The sequence below is a fragment of the Plasmodium malariae genome (genome assembly GCF_900090045.1).
Source record: "Plasmodium malariae genome assembly, chromosome: 12".
Lineage (NCBI taxonomy): Eukaryota > Apicomplexa > Aconoidasida > Haemosporida > Plasmodiidae > Plasmodium > Plasmodium malariae.
The window spans coordinates 2,801,191-2,826,078 of NC_041786.1; the positions used below are offsets into that span (position 1 = coordinate 2,801,191).

Genomic DNA, 24,888 nt, shown 5'->3' on the forward strand with positions numbered 1-24,888 from the left:
ATGCAAAGAGAGGGGAACATGAAAATCAGAGGGATATATTTTTTTCTCCTCGGTTTATGGATTTTTTCGGTGTGTGATTGTAAAAGGGATATAGGGGACTTGTTAAATTTTATTGGTAGAAAAAAGGCGTTTAGTATGGGAAAAAGAAAAGATACGAAATTTTATATGGAGGGAAATAGAACAAAGGTAGTAATAGGCGAAGAAAAGGAATTTGCATTAAATGATGATAATTATATAAGAGAATTGAAAAATGTAAAAGTAAAAAGAAATATAAGCGAAGCTTTACATATGGCTACATATGAAGAGATGAAGAGAGACAAGAATGTATATGTATTAGGTGAAGATGTCGGGTTATATGGAGGTTCCTATAAAGTTACAAAAAATCTAGCTCATTTTTTTGGTTTTGCAAGAGTATTAGATACTCCAATATGTGAAAATTCTTTTATGGGTTTAGGTATAGGATCATCTATAAATGGACTAAGACCAATAATTGAAGGAATGAATTTATCCTTTTTGATATTAGCATTTAATCAAATATCTAATAATGCATGTATGTTGAGATATATGTGTGATGGGCAATTTAATATACCTATTGTTATTAGAGGACCTGGAGGGGTTGGAAAACAATTGGGACCTGAGCATTCGCAAAGAATAGAATCATATTTAATGAGTATACCAGGAATAAAAATTGTATCTTGTTCTACACCTTTTAATGCTAGAGGATTATTAAAATCGTCTATTAGAGATAATAACCCTATATTATTTTTAGAGCATGTTTTATTATATAATATAGAGGATGATATTCCTCTTTTACCATATACATTACCTATTGATAAAGCAGAAGTAGTTAAAACAGGTATACATCTTACTATTTTATGTTATGGTATTACAAGACACATTGCAATGGAAGCAGCGAAAGAACTAAGTACAATTAACATTGATGTAGAAGTAATAGACTTAATTTCATTAAAGCCTTTTGATATGGAAACTATAGAATATTCTCTTAAAAAAACAAATAAATGCTTAATTTTGGATGAGTCTGCAGGATTTGGGGGTATAGGAGCTGAATTGTATACACAAATTGTAGAAAAATTTTCTTCCTACTTAAAAAGAAAACCTGTTCGCCTATGCACCAAAGATGTACCTATTGCTTATTCTAATAAATTTGAAGACGCCTGTATAGTAAAAAAGGAGGATGTGGTATATATGGCCACCTACATGCATTCCTAAAAATACAAGGAGGGACGGGGGTATCGTTCGCTATTCCTTTGTTGGAAAGACCTCATATTTCGTCATTTCGTCATTTCGTCATTTCTTCGTTTCTTCGTTTCTTCGTTTCTTCAATTCTTCGTTTCTTCGTTTCGTCATTTCTTCGTTTCTTCGTTTCTTCGTTTCTTCGTTTCTTCGTTTTTTCGTTTCTTCGTTTCTTCGTTTTTTCGTTTTTTCGTTTCTTCGTTTTTTCGTTTCTTCGTTTCTTCGTTTCTTCGTTTTTTCGTTTCTTCGTTTCTTTGTTTCTTTATTTATTCATTTCTTCATTTCTTTATTTATTCATTTCTTCATTTCATTTTTTTATTATCTTATTTCTTCACTTCTTCATTTCTTCATTTTTTTTTATATACACCCGCCATTTACATATCCGTGTTGTCAAGATGCAGAAACTTATCCGCACATATATGTGTACAAATTTCATGGGCAAACTTAATCTGCCAACACATTGAATATTAAAAAATAATCAGTTCATTTTGTAAAAAGAAAAAAAAAAAAAAAAAAGAAAAAGCAATCTGTATTTCTTTTCCTTTTTTTCTTTTTTTTAATGCTTCTATAACTAATCTATTAATTGAAATTAATTTTGTATTAATGCGAGGATGCGCCTTAAATTAAGTGCTACATAGCAAAAATCGTATAAAGCGAAAAATAAAGAAATAGTAAAAAAAACAAAAAAAAAAAACGCATATGCTAATTTGATACAATAATGATAAAAGTACATATATGCATGAGCAAAAAGTTAATAGAAAAAATTGTTAATTAAAAATATGACAAATTAAATGATGGTTGTACTAAAAAAAAAAAAAAAATATTCACATGAATTGTTTAACTAAATTTCAATACATCATTACAAAAAAAAAAAAAAAAAAAAAAAGAGTAAAAATAAAAATAACAAAAAATTATTAAATACATTATTATTTTCGACATAATGCGATAAAGCTTGAGGAAACGCAATGTAATGTAACAATTGGTTTGAAAAAACGTAAATAATCAAATGAGTCAGAAAAAATGAAACAAAAACAATTTAACCTTTCATCATGCATATAATATTTTATTTATCATTATTCAAAGAAATTGACGAAAAACTATAAAAACAGAGAGGAAACGAAGCGAATAAGCTGAAAAAAAAGGTTACATGACAAGCAACAATCAAAAGAGACAACGAAAATATAATAAAAACAGACGAAAACAAAAAATAAAAAATAAAAACAACACAGCAGCGCGCATAACTATAGAGTTACCTTTTGTTATGCCACAAACTTAAAGTAGAAAAATATATATTCAAATAAAAGCAATGTTTTATATATGGATTCCAAAAATCATGATGTATGATATTGCACACGAAATTTTGCGGTTCATTTTTGTTAATTTTTTATTGTGTTATGGTGGTCACTCGGAGTTCTTAAGATACAACTGTCACTCATTTACTACGCAGTTATCACATAATTATAACTTATTTACAACTCAATTTCAACGTAATTGTTCATTCACTATAACTGCTGATTTGCTACTGTGCTCTATTCTGTTTTCCTATGTTCTGGACCTAATTTCGTTCATTTTGCGTAAAACCCGTAATAGCGGCTCGTCTCTCTGAACGCATATACTCGTATACTTATGTGCATACAATTCCAATGATGCTCAGACTTGTTCATATTATATTGATCGTTTATGCGGAATAAAAATAATGGGGAAGCACACATACATACATACATACATACATACATACATACATACATACATACATACATACATACATACATACATACATACATACATACATACATACATACATACATACATACATACATACATACATACATACATACATACATACATACATACATACATATATATATATATATATGTATGTACATAAACGTGGGTATTGTTTATCTTTGTCTTCCCCATCCGCAGCCTTTCAGATACACTTCTTCTCATAGTGCGAGTAAATGGGCCAACCAATGGCCATACGCGATAAAAAATTCTGTTCGCTGTATTCTAGCGGATTTAAAATAAAAATTGGAAATTTAAAATCATCAAAGGCTTTATTTCTCTCCTTGTCACAAATATGATCCATTGGTGCATTCTTGACAATGTATAAAGGTATGATATTAAATGTAATATTATCATAGAGTAGTGAAAAATACAATATATCTCCCCTATATCTGAATATATATAATACGGAACACCAAGTGATTAATTCAATTGTATACTCAATTAACGTAATATTTGCAGAAAGAAAATTAAAAAAAACTTTTAATACTTGCAAAATCATTTCAAATGAAAAAAAAAGAATGATAAGACATAAATACACTTTGTACATACTAAGCTTGATATGAATAGATTGTTCCCACTCACGTAAACCAAAATTACGTACAAAGGATAGTTTTAATTTTAGAAATTTTATGATTGATAATATATTAGTAACAAGCAGAAGGAATAAGATCGTATGTAAACATATTAATATTAATGCTTCATTCATAATATTTAGCTGACTGAATGATGTTAATATATAAATAAAACTAATAATAAGGGTAAGATATAAGCTTTCTCTTTTGTTAAAATTTCCTCTTGTTATCATATATCCTTTACTGATTAGAAGTAGGTTTCCAAAAAATATAGTATTGAACATTGTATTTAATGCCATATAGCCTAGTATGAAATATTCAACACATCTACTATTTCTATAAGGACACTGCATAATACAAAACATCAATAACATTATATATGATGACAAACGAATAAGAGATGGAGAAATAAGAAATCTATGTAACGGATTGAATATCTGTCTCCATATATTCTGAACAAGTATTAAATAAACCACATTAATTATTAACCATGCAGGAATAAAAAATAGTATTAAGGCCCATTTTATTGTATTAAATTTCCTGCAATTTTCTTTGTATATATTATTTGTAGACATCTCGTCAATATATATAGTAAATGTATTTCCATCTTTTACATATTTTCTTCTATTATTTAATAATTCCTTTTCTGATTCAGATATAAAACGATATAATATTTCTCCTCCATTCATAAAAATGTCCCCAGAAAATTGAGAATTTGTATTTACTTCAAATAAATAACTCTTATTATTATAATTTATGAAATAATAGTAATATATACTCTTGTTATTTTGCACATCTACATGTCTAAACGAGTTAATATTATTTTTCTCTACAAGGTTATAAATAATGCTATTATTACTGTTACAAACTGGGGGGGTAGCACTATGTATACAGGAGGAATCTTCAATATTATTTGCACCATGCTCATTATTTTTACAACTGCAGTTCGTACCTACCTCTATTTTACAATTCACATTACTTTGTTCATAAATAAATGTATCCTCATACATTTGTTCAGGTGGTATTGCTTTATTTTTGTAAAATAAATTTGTATATACGCTAAATATGGGAAATGTGTAAAAATTTAAAATATGTACGCCTTTTAAGTATGTCAGGTAAATGTATTTTCCAACATCATTCCACTTTGTTCTTACGTTCGTGTTTTTGTCATAGGGGGTAGTACTACTACCACTGTTACTATTCCTTTCAGCTGATTTACTAAAGTAATTACTATGCATATGATAAAAATACCCTATTTCTTTTGCCTTTTGCACTTCCACATCCAGCCCCGCTTCTTTTACGCTTTCCACTTGTTTCTCTTTTTCTACTTCTTTTACTTGATCCTTTTTTTCGGTATCATTTCTCCCATTTAGGAACTGCTCTTTTTCCCCTTTTTTTCTTTCTTCATTTGTAAAGAAATTTTTAATTCTCTCGTTTACATTTTTAAAAAAAATATTGTTTTCAAAGGTATTACCATTTTCAGTTTTACATCTTCTTAGAAAAGCATTTTTAAAAGGATCAACAAAATCATCATAATAGTTATAGTAACACATGTCCTCTTTTTTCTCTAACTTATTAGTACTTAAGAAATAAATGTCCATACCATTTTTCAAATACTGTTCCCTATTATAGTACTCATTAATACCCGACTGATAAATAGTATAACCCTGTTTCATATAACTGTGCGTATACAATACCCCCTTTAAATGTGCATTATACTCCGCAATGTTTACGGGGTATACCGTCTGTTCCTTAGCAAAACAGTATGAAATAATTACGTAGGTCATTTGTTTTTTTAAATTGTCGAATATCAAAAGTGCTTTTTTATTAGGGAACACGTGGGATACATCGCTAACTCCTTTTTTTTTATCGTTACTATAATTACTATTATGCTTATTACTATTATGCTTATTACTATTATGCTTATTACTATTATTGTTACTATTACTGTTATTGTTACTATTACTGTTATTAATAATATTGTCATTATTAATATTATCATTATTAATATTATCATTAATAATACTGTCATTGCTATTAATGCCATTAGTACTGCAGGCATTATCATTATCATTTTGTTTATTATCCCTATTCTTATCACTACTTTTATTAGTTTTATTACTGTCCTTATATGGGTAAAATTCCATTTTACATCCCCATTTGCCATAATAATTCTTCAAAAATAGAGACGAAAATAGAGACTTCTTTTCTGGATAATAACACACAATATTCTTTCTTTCGCACTTCAAATTTGTCACTTCATTTGATCGTAATTTATATTTTATATATTTCTTCATAAAATTTGCAAAATTCGAGTTTCCCTGTACTTTTTTTTTTATGCAGTATATACAAGTCTGTTCCGATAACCTAAGAATTGTTGTCTCACTATCTTGCACAAATTCTCCCTCACTTATTTCATAATTATCACTGTCTAAAATTCCATCTACCTTTTTTTTCTTTTTTCTCTTGACGCTTTTCGCTTGATGCACGTGGATGTTCCTATAATCGTTACTATGGTTATTACTACTGCCGCTGCTATTACTGTTACTACTACTATTATTATTACCCCTATGTTCAGGGCTAACAGGGGATGACTTACTGGTTAAACTACAGTTGCATTTCACGTCATGGTTGACGCAAACCTTCTTTTTACAATCGGAAAAATATGTTTCACATTTGTTAATTACATTGTCATTTCTTCTACTAGTGAGTTTTCTCTTACTCGTTATGATATTTTTCAAACAATGGGATATGTCAAATTCGAATAATTCATATATTTCATAAATTAAAAAGGGGGAATTTTCATAATACAACGAATTAGCCTCTTCAACTATACTTTTGTTCTTACTACTATGGGATAAAAAAGAATTTTCCATTCCTTTATTTTCTTTGTCTATACTCAATTTATCATTGCTATTACTAAGTGTTCTTGACAATAGGATAGGTTTCTGTATGGGACTATAAATATATGTTTTTATTTTGTCAAAAAGATTAATATTATTTGTATTTTTTCTTTCCTCATAGTAGCTAACTGGAAGGTAATTGTCCTTACCATACGTAGCAGCAAAAATATAATTAAAACTACAAATATTACGTACACGTTTTACAATGTCTGAAATTGTGGAATATGGTATTATATCTGACAAGCTGGCTAATTTTTCAATATTATTTTCCTTGATTTTTATATCTGGATATTTTATACCCATATTACTAGCACAGTTGCCAGCATTCAACACTTGATCTTTATATGTTGGTATATAGTAAAAAATCAATTCAAAACTTTTTTTTTTTTTTTTTCTTTCTTCCTTTTTTTCCCTTTCTGTTTTCCCTTTTTTTATACTATTAAAAAGCTCGACACACCCATTTTCCTTATATACAAAATTTTCATCAAATTGTAAATTCGAAAACACGTGAGAGCAATCTTTTTCAGTTACTCCAAATGGCAATATATTACTGAACTTAACATTTAACAATGAATTAAAAAATAGGACAAATATAGTTTGGTGACAAGTTCGAATATGTTGTAGCAGTAATAATGATAATAATACAACTTTCATTTTATTTTTTTTTCTTTTTCCTTAAATTTAAATATGTTATTACGAAACAGAAAAAAAAAAAAAACTCTCAATGAATTCATCCTTTAATTTATTTTTGTATTTTTCCTTTTTCTTTTTTTCTATTCCCTTGGGTTTGGAAATATTTTTACATTTTACGTAAATGAAAAAAAAAAAAAAAAAAAAAAAAGAACAAAAGCAAAAGCAAGGGCAAAAACACATACAAGGAGAAAAAAACAAACAAAAACAACAAGACGATAGTAAAATACAGATGGGCGAAATTCAAAATGTCTGAATTGCAATAAAAATAAAATTAACGTTTGAAGACAAAAAAAAAAAAAAAAAAAATGATAAATTTTAAGAGAACGGAAACAGATATGCTTATATACACATAACATATAAATTACATTTTATGTAGGAACCCCTTTGTAACTTACTGTAATTGTAAGAAGCAAAAGTATCAATGTAAAGGAGTTCATCTGATATGTATGTGTCTATATGTATACATATAGAGGAACAATTTTAAAAAACTAATTAGTACGAAATCTCAAAAAAAAAAAAATAAATAAATAAGAATTAAACAATGAATAATTATTAAAGATATAATACAAAATGTTATAAAAAAAAAAAAAAAAAAAAAATTAAAAAATGTGCTCAATAAAGATATATATTGAAACATTTACAAAAAAACGTTAATACTTATCTTCTACGTATAAATGTACATAAAAATATTTGACACGCAAATAATATTAATATAAATCTCCAAGTCGGAAAATTAACCATACTTTTTTTTTTTTTTTTTACTAAATCGAAGAAGAAAACAAAATATCATATACATGTAACTGCGTTTATCTAATTATATATACAAATATATAAATAAATATATATAAATATATATTTGCACAATTAAACATGCCAATTGGAAGTTCTCTTCTTTTTCTTAAAGAACGATTAAAAAATAATGTGTACTGCAAAAAAGAACGCAAAAATGAACGAAAAAAAGGAAGAGAGCAAAAGGGTTGTTTTCAATTAAAAAAAAAAAAAATTTAAACGAACAGGTGTTTCAGTATATAAAAATATCAAACACTTTTTTTCATTCATAATTATAAAATATAATGTAATATAATTTAATATAATAATATTAAAAATGAAATACAAAAAACAAAGAAAACCATAAATAAAATAAAATAAGATTAAAAAAAAAAAAAAAAAAAAATATTTTCAACGTCATTCAAAAAAAAGCTTGCAGATTAAAACTGAAGTTTTGATCTCGAAAAAAATAAATGCAAAAACAAAAAAAAAAATAAAAAGAATAAAAAATAAAAAGAATAAAATAACATAAAAAGAATAAAAAATAAAAAGATTAAAAAAAAAAAAAAGAAGAAAAATAAAAAAATGGAATAAAAAAGAAAAAAAAGAAAAAAAAAGAGCATTATATAGAACATTTTTATGCAATTTACTATTATAGAATTCTGTAATTTGTACAGAATTGTATAAAAATTTAAGTTGTTCTTCCTCATTTTTAATACAGCTGATAGTACGATGGATATATATATATAAATATATATATATATGTAAATTGTATGTATTTATATAAAAATATTATGTATGTATAATAAATATATATATTTATGTACATCTGCTATATATGTATATAAATACTTTATGTGTACATATTGAACGGTTCTTGCAAAGAAAACAAAGTTCAATGATTAGCAATTTAAAGAAAGAATATATCTTTTTTTTTTTTTTTTTTTTACATATTTTATGCCGGCTGAGTAGTTTTTAAAAAATGATACCCCCCGTAGACCCCCCCCCCTATATTAATCTAGTTTTTCGCACCTATTCACTTAAAAAAGCTTCATTCAATCATGCTTTTACGATATATTCATATATGCACTAATTGATTCATTTACAATTTTACTTACTCTTTAACTGGTTAATAAATCCATTCACCCTTTTTTTTTTTTTTTTTTTTTTTTTTTTGGAGAACAGTAAGAAACTTCACATACATGCATTGCTTGTTAAATATAAAATTGTATGTATATATAATTGTGCATATAAATATTATATTATATAGTTTACATGAACAAATATATATTTACCTTTAAAAATTTTTTATGCAATGTATTTTATGTAAGGTGAAAAAAAAAAAAAAATAGAAATTGCATTATTTCGTTATTTACTTATAATGCAAGTTCTATACATTTATTAAGCCAAATTATTAAATGGTGAAAGAGTAAAAATAAAAAAATGTATTATGTACATATAGCATATAAATGAATATAATATATTTATATATTAATAATACATATATATGTATATGAATAATAAAATGAAAACTTATTTTTTATTTTTTTTTATAATTACTTTATATGATAAAATAGTTGACACTTTACTCAGTGTTATGTAATAATTACTAAATTATAACGCAATAATTAAGCAGCTATTAAGAAGATATTACGAGACTTTTTCCTTTTTATTTCCATATATTTTACGAGAAGATTTATTTCTTAAAAGTATATGTATGTAAATAAATATGTATGTGCTGCATATGTATGCTATACAGTAACATAGTATATAATTATATATATATTTCAATGCATTTTTTAATTTTATCCTCCCAATATCGAATATCCTTTCAAAGAGAACAAAACTATTTAAATTTTTTTAAAAAAAAATTGAACAGCTTAAATAAACATCAGGAATATACAAGAACGTGTTATTTTCATTTTTTTCATAATAATAACAAAACGAATAATTTAGTATTTCGAAATAATAAAGCGTTCAGTAGCAATAAGGAAATTAAGATTAACTCAAAGATGACATCTACAGTACCACAAGTAGTTTCACTAGATCCAACTAGTATACCAATAGAATACCATACACCAGTTGATGATTTAAAAATAGAATTAAAGGATTTAAATGAAGATCCATGTAGTGCAGATGAAGGACTTGTAGTTTTTTTAGTTAATAGTGCATCGAAAGAAAATGGTACGATAAAAATAAATTCAAAGGTAAAAGATAAAAATGTTAATGAATTTTTAAAAGAAGAGAATATGGAAGGTTTTAATGGAAAATTAGGTACATCTAAAAGTTTTTATATTTCAAATGAAAAGAAGAAATATATTAATTTAGCGTATATAGGATGTGGATCAGCTAATGAATTAACAGAATTGGAAGTAAGAAGAATAGCATCTTCACTTGTTTCTATATTACATGATAATAAATTTGCAAAGGTTTCTTTAATATTTGAAATAAAAATTCAAGAGTCTTTATTTCGTTTCTTGTTAGAAAATATTTATTATGAATATATAGCTGATGAAAGGTTTAAGTCTTCAGATAAGAGCACGAATACTGAGTATATGAAACAATTATATTTATATATAGCAGATGCAAATATATATAAAGCACAAATAGAAAAATCTCGTATATATTATTTCGGAACCTATTATGCATGTCAACTTATAGCCGCTCCCTCAAATTATTGTAACCCTGTGTCTTTATCTAATGCTGCAGTTGAATTAGCAAAGAAAGTTAATTTAGAATGTAAAATATTAGGAATAAAAGAAATAGAAGAACTGAAAATGGGGGCTTATTTATCAGTAGGAAAAGGAAGTTTATATCCAAATAAATTTATTCATTTAACATACAAGGGAAAAGGAGATATAAAGAAAAAAATTGCATTAGTTGGCAAGGGAATTACGTTTGATTCTGGTGGATATAATTTAAAAGCAGCTCCAGGTTCAATGATTGATTTAATGAAATTTGATATGAGTGGTTGTGCAGCAGTACTAGGATGTGCTTATTGTATAGGTACTATTAAACCAGAAAATCTAGAAATACATTTTCTTAGTGCAGTGTGTGAAAATATGGTATCTAGGAATTCATATAGACCAGGTGATATTATAACAGCATCAAATGGAAAAACAATTGAAGTTGGAAATACGGATGCAGAAGGTAGACTAACATTAGCTGATGCATTAGTATATGCTGAAAAATTAGGTGTTGATTATATAATTGATATAGCAACATTAACAGGTGCTATGTTATATTCATTAGGTACAAGTTATGCTGGTGTTTTTGGAAATAATGAAGAATTAATTAATAAATTATTAAATTCTTCAAAAACATCTAATGAGCCAATTTGGTGGCTACCAATAATAAATGAATATAGATCCTCATTAAATTCTAAATTTGCTGATATAAATAATATATCATCAAGTGTCAAAGCGTCATCGGTTGTCGCTTCTTTGTTTTTAAAAGAATTCGTACAAAATACTCCTTGGGCACATATTGATATAGCTGGAGTTTCTTGGAATTTCAAGGCAAGAAAGCCCAAGGGATTTGGTGTAAGGCTACTCACTGAGTTTATCCTAAATGATGCGATATAAGGTTAAGGAGAATATAGGGAGGCATTGTATACACATATATATATATATATATATATATATATATATATATATATGTTCATGCAATGTCTATACGTACGCGTAATGAGTGAGAGAGGCACTCTAGCTCATGCAAGAGCCCCAAAAATACACACAAGGATGAAAGGAAGTTAAACTGTGCTTTCATATTTTTGGTCATATATACACACTTAGATACGTACATATGTACACACACATATATATATATATTTATTTATTTATATATGTTCATTTGTGTATATGTATGTATTTTCATATATAGGGAACGAATTTCTTCAGTATGAGCTGTCGAATATTTAAGTTTTAATTATATTTTTTTATTCCATTTTTGACACTTGTTTTTATTTTTAATCATGTTAAACAGTGATTTTTATGACCACATTTTAATTTACATTTTTATGGAATGAAAATAAGTACATTTTGCGAAATGAATGTCTTGATGGATTATTTATTTTGCTTTATCTTTTTACTAAATGGAATTATTTTTATTTTTTTTTTTTTTTTTTTGAAAAGAGCTACTCATGTGGGTTGCAAATGCATAAACGGACAAGAATTTTAACACTATAAGTTATATTTAAAAGTTTTAGAAATGCGAGGAAAAATAAGTAAATATGTTATTTCAATTTCGTTATAAAGGTATTTTTTATTTTTTCATTCTTTGTGTGCATCTCTCCTTTTTTTTCGCTATAGTAACAGGTGTATACTATATATATATATATATTTATATATATATATATTTTTTTTTTTTTTTTTTTTTTCTTTTTTGTAATATTTACATCACGGCGTGTGTACATACCAAAAATCGAATGCTATAAAGGTGCTTACCTATATTATGGTATATATATGTACATACATTTGCATATATGCATATGTGTGGGACATTTACCCATGATAGTAAAAGTAGCTAAATGGAGCACTTATTTTGCACGTATTGCTAATGAAAAAATGATATAATGGGTTACGTAAAAAAAATTAAAAATTATATACAAGGGCAGGTAAACCATGGGAATTTTCAGATTTTATATTTTTATTCATAAGGTAAATATTTTGTCTGTTTTTATTGTTTTCATATGTATATAAATATATAACTATTATAGAGCAACAGGATAATGTGCAAATCTGTGTAAAATTGCTTAATATTGCGTAATATTGCGTAAAATGGCATAAAATGGCGTACATTTGCGTAGTAGGGGGATAGACAAATAAATTGAGTATATTACTCAGGTTTTATTTTTTGTTATAGATATACTTAAGTGCAAACTTATCGCTGTTCAGGCAAACCTACACAAATAAAATACTCATAGAACATTTAAGGAAAGATTGGACTTAACTGTTGGTATCAAAAGGTACAAGTTCGGAAGGGGTAACAGAAATTGCGTTTTAAAAAAATCTACATTATCAAAGGATAAAATGTATGAGGAAAAATGTGTTAACAGGAATGAACGAGAAGAAACAAAAAAAAAAAAAAAAATTATTCCAAAAAATATGTGGGATGTCAATTATAAAGACAGTAATAACAATACTGACTATGTGAGGGACCAACGAGCGAATGGTTACTTTCTAAACTTAAAGGAAGAAAGAGAAAAATGTACGCAGAAATACACTGTCAAAGAGGATGATTTTCTGAATACTGATGCTTTAGTAATGGCGGCGTGTGAAATTTTGTGGAATGCCTTAAACCCTGAAAAAGAAAATTGCATTGATTTGTTTAATGATCGAATTTATAATTTTTTAACAAAAATAGGGGAAGAAAAATTTAAAAATCTTATTTTACCGTATTTTATAGCAAATGCAAAAAGTATACATGATCTGAAAAATCTTTTATCTGAAAAAAAGGGTCAGAAATATAATGAAAGTTTTGCCAGCTGTAGTATTAAAGAATTAAAAAGGATAACAAATGAAAATAATCTAAGTCTAATAGTAAATTATCAAGAACAAAGTGACTTGAGGGTAAAAACAAATGCACATGGGATGTTAATTATACCAAAAAACGTTTTTTTCAATTTCATAAAAAAAATTATTCTAATGAATGATCATTTAGCAAATTCTGATAGTGCGCTTTTTAGGGTCTTCCTTTTAGAAATGTTAAAAAATAAGGACAAATTTTTCATCAATATGGAAGGAAATTTTTTGAAAAAACATGACCAAGGAAAGTATGACAATCTTGTTAAGGAAAATAAAAATTTGTTAAACGATAAAGACGTCTACTACAGAATAAAAAAGGGGAAAAAAAAAAAAAATGAAAATAGTGATAATACTAATAGTAACAAGGAAAACCCACTATTGAGGGAAGACTACAAATTGGTAGAAAGAGCAAGAAGTTTAAACGATATAATTCACAACAGTATAATGCATATATCAAAAAAAAAAAAAAACTCTACAAAAGAAGATGCGGAAAACTTAAGTTTACTAAAATGCGTATCTCTTAATAAAAAGAAATATGATCAAATTATGTATAAAAAGAGAAGGGAAAATTACAATGATCCATTACATATTTTAAAGGAATTTTTGAAAAAAGACAATAATACGTTAAATTACAATGAAATTGTAAATGAACTAAGGTCATGTACCTTTCAGCCCAATATCTGTAAATATATACTAGCAGAGGCTGATAATATTATAAACAAGGACAAGTTTTGCATAATAAAAGAGGAAAAAAGATATAAGGGTGAAATAGAAAAACTATTTAAGAATATTCATAATAGTTCTATAACAGATGAAATGCATAAATATATGTTAAACAATACCCAAATCGAGCATGCGAATGATGAAGAAAATAGAAATATTATGAAATATATGGAAATGTATTATATACAGTACTGTGCAAATAAGGTAATAAAGGGGGAGTTCAAAAATGAAATTATCATTTAAGTGAAGAGGCATAACAAAAAATGCCCAGCACATATATATATATCTATATATATATATATATATATATATACATATATATATATATGCTCTGGAATAATCTACATATCCATCTATTATTTCACTAATTTTTTTTAATAAATATTTGCAGTAGTCACATACGTGTGAATTGTTGTACTTAAGTTTTTCCATTACATGCAATGAACCTTTAAATGTTTACATTTTTATTCTTTTTTGCAGAGAACAAATACGAAAGGAAGCTTAATAAAGTATTATGATGAATGTTGTCAACCAGAACATAGATTAAGTAGGCATATAACACGTAGTGCAACAAATGCTTGTAATAGTAAATATAATGTTAACATGATGAAGGAAAGAAAAAAATCAGAAGGTATAACTACTAAAGGCAAAAATACATGGATTAATGAATTAAGAGGAGGGTATCTAAGTAACTGTTTTAATTTTTCGATAATTGATAAAAACGAAAGAATTGATAAAAACAAGCAAAAGCATGAACAGATGAAGTTTGCACGTGTGCAAGAATTTAACTGGCATAAAGAAATACGACTAAAAGGAAGGAGATTGAGAACGAAAGTTATACCTAATTTAGATATATCGAATAAATTTATGCGCAACTTACATAGTGTGAATTATACTTTTGATAAATTTGCACAAACTGTTGATACACATAAGAAAACAAAATATTTTTCTGAAAATGACAAATATGATGATGATAAGCCTAATAATAAAAATATACAGGTTAATTATGAATCATTAAAATTTCAGGATATGCATAAAAATAATAATATTACTTCTTCCTCAATACATGCAGGCAATAAAAAAATTTTTAACTTTAAAAATGGTAAACACACACAAAAAAAAAAAAAAAAAAGTTATGAACACAAAGATATCGTAGAACGGGAGAAAATACTTAATGACTTTAACAAATTCTGTTCTTTTATTCCTCCTCCCAAAGTTATTGCCGTAAAATCGGATCATACAACTTTGGAAGATATTGAGAAAGAACTGCTATCTCTTCCTTCGTCGGTTCAATATTTACAGATATTGTAACTTTCATAATAAATAAAGAACAAAAAAAAGGGAAAAAATTTACATTACTCCATAAATAATTTCATACAAAATGTGAGATGTAAAGCGTATGATGGTTAATGCTACATACATAATATATGTAGCAGTTTTCCTTATATAAAAAACAATGGATAACAATATGACAATAAATAAATATAACATATAATTCCCTAATGCAGCTAACTCTTAATTTACAAAGGCACTAAAGTAAAACCACAATTTTTGAATATTCTTAATTTAGGTTAAATTCCTCTTTCAAAAAAGTAAAATTTAAATGAGCAAAATATACATATATAAAGTATAATATATGCATACATTTATATAAACAATTTATTTATTCTGAATATATATCATGATTATTAGTACTTTGTAAGAGCTACAACCATTTCCACTTCCTAGGCTTCAGTCGCTTTGAATATTATAAATGACTGGAGAAAATAACTAGTATTTTATCTTGCTACATATATAATATATGGACATTAATTATATATATTTACTTATAAGAATATTATATATATACTATATTTTCATATGTTTACAAGAATAAAAACAAACCATACACACATTTTGTACGAAAATATTTATAAAAGTAAACATATAATATATAATATATAATTTTGTACGTGAAAAGTTCTTTTTTAAACCTACTCTCTCCATCATATATTATTATCTTTTATAAAGTTCAATATAAAATATTTTATATTATAATTTATAAAGATAAAAAAAAAAAAAACTAATAAAATTATTACAACATTTCATTAAAATTGAAAATATTCTTAACAGTGAACTTTGCAAATCTTATAAAAACAATGGCTAGCTTGCATTAAATAATGAAAGCTAATGATTCAAAATAAAACCATCTATTTTTTTTTTTTTTTTTTTTTTTTACTTTTTGTATGCAAAAAAAAAAAGTTGATTACTTAGAATTGTTAACGCGCCAACGAAGGCGCGACAAAAATTTGTGGTATAATGCATTTATCGTACTTTCTACACGGCAATCTTTAGTAAAAGGCGAAAGATTGATTCGTTATGTAGTAAGTACACACACCGGACTTAAAAAGATAATAAGTCTTCCTTGTTATTATGTACTTTTTTAAATATGAAATTTGTACCAGTCGTTTTTATATAATTCATTTTACCCTTTTAAAAATAAAAGTATGAAATATTTACACTTAAACTTGCATTATTTTTTCCCCTTTCTTCATGACACAGTTTATTTATTTATTTATATATTTTTATTATTATTTCTTGTAAATTGATTTATTTTTATATATTTATAAGTACCGTTATAAAACTGCTTCGTATAGGTACGTATGCAATGTATATACTTATATACATGTGTGTTTTTGTTTGCTTTTTCGTATATCAGCATTATGTTGACCCGATTTTGTGCTTAAGTTATAGTGCTAAATGCATAAAAAAATTATATAATTATTTTAATTTTTTCTTACATTTGCACACGAATTTTTTTTTTTTTTTTTTATATTAAAAAAAGCACTATTCTGCCTCAGGCTATTTAGGCAGCATTAATTGTAGTTTATGTATGGAGCTTTTACTTATTTTAAAATGGAGAAAATTTGAAAAGGCATATTTTACATACTACTTTTAAATGAAGCGAATAAGAACAGTTCCTTTAAGTTATTACGTATATTTAACAAGCTAATTCTCAATAATGTTTTTGAAAGAAGAAAAGTGTTAAAATTTCATAACAAAATTTAAAAGGGAATTTAATATTATATAGTGCGTTCCCCATTTCTTTATATTAAATAATTTCCCCCTCTATTTTTTTTTTCTCATAACAATAACAAATGTTTGTTGAATAACTAGTAAGAATAACTTTGAGTAAATCGGTCATATATATCTTTGTTTTTATTTTGTATATACAATTTCTAAATTTCTCTTTAAAAATATTTGTACAGCGTCGAGCATTACGTAGAAAATAAAAAAGGGCATAGTAAAATAATAACAAATTTTGTAAAAAATGTACATAAATTTCTATGCATATATAATAGGTAAATGGATATTGTTGTGAGCATATATGTTTTATATAACCAAAAAAAAAAAAAAAAAAAAAAAAAATTCAAGCTATTTGGTTCAAGGGGTTTTCCGTATTATACAATTTTTTTAAAATATAATATTGTAACATATAAAATGCAAAGTACAAATTATAAAAGTTCGTGGGTATGTAACGTATGAAACGTATAATATAATTAATAGTACACGAATTTTTATTCCATAAAAAATATGCTATATGTATGTATATCTATATATGTATATGTATATATATACATATACATAGGCATACAATGGTACATATGTAACAGTAGCAAACGTCATATGGCATATATTTAAATTTTAAATAAAAGTCCATTTTTCTTTTTTTTTAATGAACAAATACTGAACATTTTATATATGTACAGCTAGTAATACCTATTACTTCCTTTTAAAGGAATGCTATTAGCATTGTGTCCTGAACGACCGTAACTATAATAAGGATTTCTTCTTTGATTACTACTCACTGAAAAAGAAATTTTTTCTAATTGTGGAGGAACAGGTTGTTCAGATTCTCTTAATATTTTAACTAAATCTTTCGCTAATCTATATTTATCTGACGTTAAGAATGTAAAAGAAGCTCCATGCGCTCCTGCTCTACCGGTTCTACCAATTCTATGAACATAATCTTCAATTTGATTAGGGAAATCAAAATTTATAACATATTTTACATTCTTTATGTCTAACCCTCTTGAAGCTACATCGGTTGCAATTAAAATAGGGCTTTTTCCTGTTTTAAAATCATTCAATACCCATCTTCGCTCGTCCTGCTTTTTATCCCCATGTATACAAAGGGCAGGCATTCCATCTAGTCGTAGTGCTTTTGTAATAAAATCAGCGTCTAACCAAAAAGGAAAATTTACACACATATGAAAACGTATTCACATATATACAAACATAAATGAATATATATATATATATATATACATGCGCGTAAATGGGCATGTGAATACTCTTCGTATGTTCCTAAAAAGGCATTTTACGCATAAACAAAATTAAAAAGGCTAATTTTCCTTTTTTCTTTATTACTTTTTTTAGTTTCCACAAATACAATTATTCTGTCGTTCTCCCTGAATATTCTCTGAAGTAGCGATTTTAGATGAATTATTTTTTCATGTTCCTAAATTAAAAAAAAAGACAAAAAGGTGAATATATAATGCAAAAACAAACATATATATATATATATATATATATATGTATATGTATGCGCGTATATATATGTGTATATACATATGTGTGTATATATATGTGTATATGTATATATGTACAACACTCTTACGCAGATACTCATATGCAAATAAATATATTCATACTGCATGTTTAGAAACGTTTAATAAGGATTATATTTTTGTTCTTTTCTTTATTTTAAATAAAATAAAGGAAAAACAGAAATATCATAACTAACCTCATTGCAAATTTAAAGTGATAGGACTTCACAAAAAAAAAAAAAAAAAAAAAAAACTTGTAATTTTTTTTTTTTTCTTATTTTTGTTTTACATTTTTCGACAATCTTGCCACCTTTCTTTTCATAAAATTATAACAGCTATCCACATGCATATTATAAAAAAGCGTATGTAATTTTTTAATTTTTTTTATGTATAATTATTTACACATCCTAGGGTGTTGTAAATAATACTAAAACATACGACAAAAATATATGGGAAAATAAATACTTCTACACAACAAGACAAAACAAAACTCAAAAAAAAAATACAAAAAAATAAATAAGAAATAAAAAAATTAGATGAAAGAAAAAAAATACATGCGGATTCTTACAAATATCTTATTAAGGAAGGGCAAGCAAGATTGCCTAAAAAAGGAAAATATTTTCTCTTGGAAATATTTTTTTATCACTTATAAATTTGCAATGAACTGCTATTTCTCTCCTTATTATAAGCAATTCAAAAATACACAGCAATTGATGCGACATGACAAATAAAATGCATTAAAAATGAAAAATTGCATACATATAATAGGTATTTATATATATATATATATATATATATACGGTACATGGCAGGTACTACATAATAATATACACTTAATTAAATATATTATAAACACAAAATATCACATATATGGGCAACGTTTACACGTATAAATGAGCCCAAAATAATACTCATAAATTGCATCATTCAGTAATGCACAAAAAATTTAAATATTAAAAAAGGAATAATGCAAGTATAAAACAAAACAATACAAACATACATACACAATAAAATATGGAATATGCAATTCATTGAATAAAAAAATTATTCACGTTGTCCTTAAAAAATACAAAACAATCAAAATATTTTAAAAAAATATAAAATACTTAAAGTAATACGCATATAAAAGACATCATAATTATTACAAATAATTGCAGATATGTGCGCTCACACTATATATATATGTACAGTGAAACGAAAAAGTAAAGAAGCACTTGGGCAAAGAAAACAACAACCTTAGCTTCATAATTTATGAAAAATAAAATGACATAATAAAGGATACAAATTATATCGAAAGGCGGAGAAAAAAAGAACAAAACAAAACAAAAAAAAAAAAAAAAAAAAAAAAGGAGTAAAAGAATAAAAACATGAACTACAAAACGATGCTATTCAAATGAAAGTGAATATGCAGTTCACATAATCATTAATGAAAAAGCTAATTCTAAATACTAAAAACAACACAACAAAGCGATAAGAAGTACATATAATTAATAAATAATCATAAAATTTTATAGACGTAATGTAGAAATATATAAATATGATAAAAGACATATATAGTTCTCTATAATATTAATAATGCACTAAAACAAAAAATAAGTATAAAAATAAAGATAATCGTGATAGTAAAAACTGTAGAAAAAATAACAGTAATAATAATAATAATAATGATAAGCAATAAATGAGTTAATTACCTCAACAAGATATATTTCTTGTTTAATTCTACGACAAGCAGTTAGAGTTAACGAACCAACATTTACATGTATGGGTTGTTCTTTACATAGATCTCTTGCTAACGCTTGAACTTCTTTCGGCCAAGTTGCTGACCACATTAAGGTTTGCCTATCTGGTCTAATTTGTTCAACAATTTTTCTAATTTGTATTTCAAAACCCATATCTAACATTTTATCAGCTTCGTCTAAAACTAAATAAGTAACTCTCATTAGATTAGTAACATTTTGTTCTAATAAATCAATTAAACGACCTGGGCAAGCAATTAAAATATGAACACCCTGTCTTAAAGCATAAATCTGACCACTTTTCGGTACTCCTCCATATGCACATGTATTTCTTATTTTTGATTCAATAGAAAACTTAATACATTCCTGACGAATTTGTTCCGCCAATTCTCTTGTAGGAGCTAATACCAAAACAACAGGTCCATCACCATATTTTAAGCTAGGTTGCGCTAAAATATGAACAAATGCAGGTAAAATAAAAGCTAATGTTTTCCCACTACCAGTTTCTGCTTTACCAATCATATCTTTTCCTGATAATGCAATAGGCCAACCTTGTATTTGTATAGGTGTTGGTGTAATAATATTATTATTTTTTAAAGATTTTAAAACATAATCAGGAAACCCAATTTTATTAATTGATTCTACTGGGTTTGGTACATTTTCACCTTCCAAAATTGTTATTCTGTGCTTGTCTCTTATATCCTTTACTTCTTTTGCTGATAAATTACTTATATCTTCATGTTCTTTGTAAAAATTTTTTTCAAATGGGACTAATTTAACAGTACTCCAATCAATTTGAACTAAGTTATTTCCTAGGTTACTCGAGTTATTATTATGTCCCGAAAAATTGCCATAATTTGTTCTATACTGTGGATAGGCTTGGTAATTTCCGTAGGCATTTGTATAATCGGGGTAATTTGGGTATCTATTATTGAAATTGTTGAAACCCCTCATTTTAAAATATATTTTTTTTCTAATATGGGCGTCTATCTTTCTATATAAATGTATATATTTCTTTACCTATATATATAAATTAGCTATTTCCCTTAGTCTAATAAAACAAAATTTATCCCTTTTTTTTTTTTTTTTTTTTTTTTATTATTATTTTTTCGTACTAGGTACTTGTATTAACCTTATGAAAATATTATATTTTATATATAAAACTATAAAATGTATGTATTTTTTTTTTCTTTTCTTAAAGTTTGGCTTATTTAATGTTTCGAAGTTATGTGTATATTTTTTTCTAACAATTGCTTAAACTCGATATAAAAAATGCGTCTTATATTTAACACTTTATTCGCGTAGCTTCATACTTATATATATATATATATATACATACATTTATAAAAATATATAAATACTTGTATAAAAACGTATAAATATAGGTACGTACATACATAAATTTATTTATATATATACATATATATTTATCATCCCCTTTAATTTGTTTAATGTTACTTTATATCACTGCATATAAACCTCTTCATACATCTATAAATATCTTAATACATTATTTCTATATATAATAAAAGTTACTATTTTTACGTAAAAATTATTAAAATGTTATAATAATATTGTATTTTTTCTTTTTTTTAACTTTAATAAAAGTTAAACACATACTATAAAAATATATTTTTACATTAACATGATGAGGAAATTGAAAAAATTAAAAAAATATATTACCGCTCATTTTTATGGGGTATAAAAGGGCATAATTATATAAAATGCTACACTTTACGATGTACAGCTGTAACACAGATAATTATGTTGCTATTACTGCTACATAAATATATATATAAATAACTATACATATATGTATATATATATATATATATATAAATAGTTATAAACATAATATAGCCTTTTATTTTAAACTATATGAAAAATTGAAGGGTCATGAAAAAATGTCGTAAAAAAGGGTGAAAGCATAATAGTGTAAAAATAAAAAGAAAATATATAATTGAAATATCTTTTAAAAAATAAATGTTTAAATTATATGAACTCTTTAATTAACAACAAAATGAATTTTTTATGCAAAATATATAATGAAGTCTTATACAAAATGTATAATAAACGAAAATATGTATAAAAAAAAAAAAAAACAATATCTTCAATTTTTTTAATTTTTTAAAAGTAAACACTCTTCATATTTTTTACAGCTAAAATTTATATTTTACATATGAAAAAAAAAAAAATGAAATTCTCAATATAATATATTGTGTTATAATATTAAAATACGAATTTGTAGATATTCTTATGGTATTTATTTAATTTTTTATAGGGGGTGGAAGGGCTATTGTTTGCTTGGTATTTTTTTTAATTTATATTAAATATATATATATATATATATATGAGCATTAATGACGAATTATAAAAAAAAAAGGTTAATAGCTAAAAAGTTTAAATATGTTAATATACATATAAAACAGCTACATATTAGAACATAAAATTAATATAATAAAATAAACATATCGGTACTAATATATATTAAAGCCAAAAAAAAAAAAAAAAGAAAAAGAAAAAATGAGAATACGTAAGAATAAAATTTAAGCCTGTACAAACATAAAAGGAAGGACGATGGGGCTACGCTTAAGTAATTGGCGTATGTTGAAAATGCATATATAATTATAAATATATATACATTAATATATTATATATATATTTTACACAACAAAATTACGTTTGTGCTTATATTTAATCATCAATATTGGATGACTTATCATTTCACTTTTTTAAAATAGCACAAATTGGGCAACTGTTATATTAATATACTTTGCATTAGGTACCAATAATATGTACGTGTTTTTTTTTTTTTTTTTTAATCCCCTTATTTCAAGACCGTTCCTATTATGACAGCATTCCATAGTATGCAGTGTGTGTACTCATACGTAACCTACATATATATGTATGTATATAAGTAATATACATTTTATATATATACGTAGAAAAAGTAAGGAATACATTATTTTTTAGAGGTAATTTTCGTGTATGCAAAATAATATGAAATCTGAAACTACCTTTCATTTTTAATAATGGAAATGCTTATCTTTTAATTGTTTGATCAGATATGCAATTCGTATTTATACAAACAAAATAAGTTACCTCTGTTTTTGTTTTTTCTTCATGTTAATGTGTAGTATATATAGTTATTTCTTCCAATAAAGTAAAATGTTCTATTACACATTTTTATTGGGTATTTATAAAATATGGGAAATGAGAATGGAAAAATGTTTTAACAAAATATTAAAATAGTTTTTTTAGTAAGTTAATTTTAATAAGTTCATATTTTAACTTTTGAGATTATAGTTTTTTTTTTTTTTTTTCTCTTTGTAAAATTGCATTTTATTTATTTTTTATATATAGTATTATAAGGTTATTTAGCAAAAATAAAAAGGAAAAAAAAAAGAAATAGAAAAATGAAAAAGCTATAAAACATATATTACAAATGAGTAAGAACAAAATTGCAAGTTCCTTTTAATGCAGAAACTGTTATTTTTCCATTTTACTTTCAATGTGAAAATGTTTATTTTTTTTAAATTACATAAAAAGGAAAAACGAACTAATACAATTAAAATAAAATAACGGTAGTAGTAGTAGTAGTAGTAGTTGTAGTAGTAGTAGTATTAGCATGTGCGTTACTTATATGAAAATTATGCGTGCCTTTTTCATCTTTATTAAATAAAGAATATAAAATATTATGAAATATCTGAAAATATTTTCTTGTTATATAGGCTTAATTTTATGTACACACAGTTACAGTACAATATGCACGGCAACTCATTTGTATATAAAGCAAAAGAGTAAAAAAAAAAAAAAATATATATGTATATATATACATATATCTTATATATATGTATGTTAATACGAATTCTAACTCTAGGTGTCTTACTAGGCTTTTTATTGTTATTCGTAATACTAAGTAGAGATACAAAAAAAAAAAAAAAAAAAAGTTAAACATTGAATAAATGACTGCTTATTAAAGAATAACAGTATTACATACGTGTAACACAAAATAGAATGTCCCTATTTTGCATTTTTCGTATAATAAATGGTAAGGACATAATTGGGGGTAATCAGCTTTCCTTTTTTTTTCCCCATGCAATTTCCTTTCTCTACTTTCTGAATAATATTTTAATTCTTTAAACAAAACATTCCAAATTTGCACATGCAACAGGTGCTTGCTTAATTTAGTTGTAGCAATATATTTTCTTATTATTATTGGTGCGAATAATTTTTTTTCTTCTTTATTTCCCTTTTACTGAAATTATAAGTTCTTCAAACATGATTGCATGCTAAGGTGAAAATTATCGTATGATTAAATAATATTAAAAGTGTAA

General features: G+C 25.2%; 5 protein-coding genes across 5 annotated transcripts; 3 read left to right on the top strand and 2 right to left on the bottom strand.

Moving 5' to 3' along the window:
• Positions 1–1,230, top strand: PmUG01_12070600 (pyruvate dehydrogenase E1 component subunit beta, putative; the record flags this gene model as incomplete). Its single annotated transcript, XM_029006947.1, has 1 exon — positions 1–1,230. The coding sequence occupies one exon, from the start codon at positions 1–3 to the stop codon at positions 1,228–1,230; it is 1,230 nt and encodes a 409-aa protein (XP_028863385.1).
• Positions 1,231–3,184: 1,954 nt separating this feature from the next.
• On the bottom strand, positions 3,185–7,171 carry PmUG01_12070700 (conserved Plasmodium protein, unknown function; the record flags this gene model as incomplete). Its single annotated transcript, XM_029006948.1, has 1 exon — positions 3,185–7,171. One exon carries the CDS (start codon positions 7,169–7,171, stop codon positions 3,185–3,187), a length of 3,987 nt encoding a protein of 1,328 aa, XP_028863386.1.
• Positions 7,172–9,768: 2,597 nt separating this feature from the next.
• Positions 9,769–11,562, top strand: LAP (M17 leucyl aminopeptidase, putative; the record flags this gene model as incomplete). The annotated part of the gene is made up of 1 exon (XM_029006949.1): positions 9,769–11,562. The coding sequence occupies one exon, from the start codon at positions 9,769–9,771 to the stop codon at positions 11,560–11,562; it is 1,794 nt and encodes a 597-aa protein (XP_028863387.1).
• A 1,446-nt stretch (positions 11,563–13,008) lies between these two features.
• PmUG01_12070900 (conserved Plasmodium protein, unknown function) lies at positions 13,009–15,537 on the top strand (the record flags this gene model as incomplete). Its single annotated transcript, XM_029006950.1, has 2 exons — positions 13,009–14,430; positions 14,707–15,537. 2 exons carry the CDS (start codon positions 13,009–13,011, stop codon positions 15,535–15,537), a joined length of 2,253 nt encoding a protein of 750 aa, XP_028863388.1.
• Positions 15,538–17,975: 2,438 nt separating this feature from the next.
• Positions 17,976–21,505, bottom strand: DDX5 (ATP-dependent RNA helicase DDX5, putative; the record flags this gene model as incomplete). The annotated part of the gene is made up of 3 exons (XM_029006951.1): positions 17,976–18,448; positions 18,637–18,727; positions 20,507–21,505. The coding sequence occupies 3 exons, from the start codon at positions 21,503–21,505 to the stop codon at positions 17,976–17,978; spliced, it is 1,563 nt and encodes a 520-aa protein (XP_028863389.1).
• Positions 21,506–24,888: the final 3,383 nt, after the last annotated feature.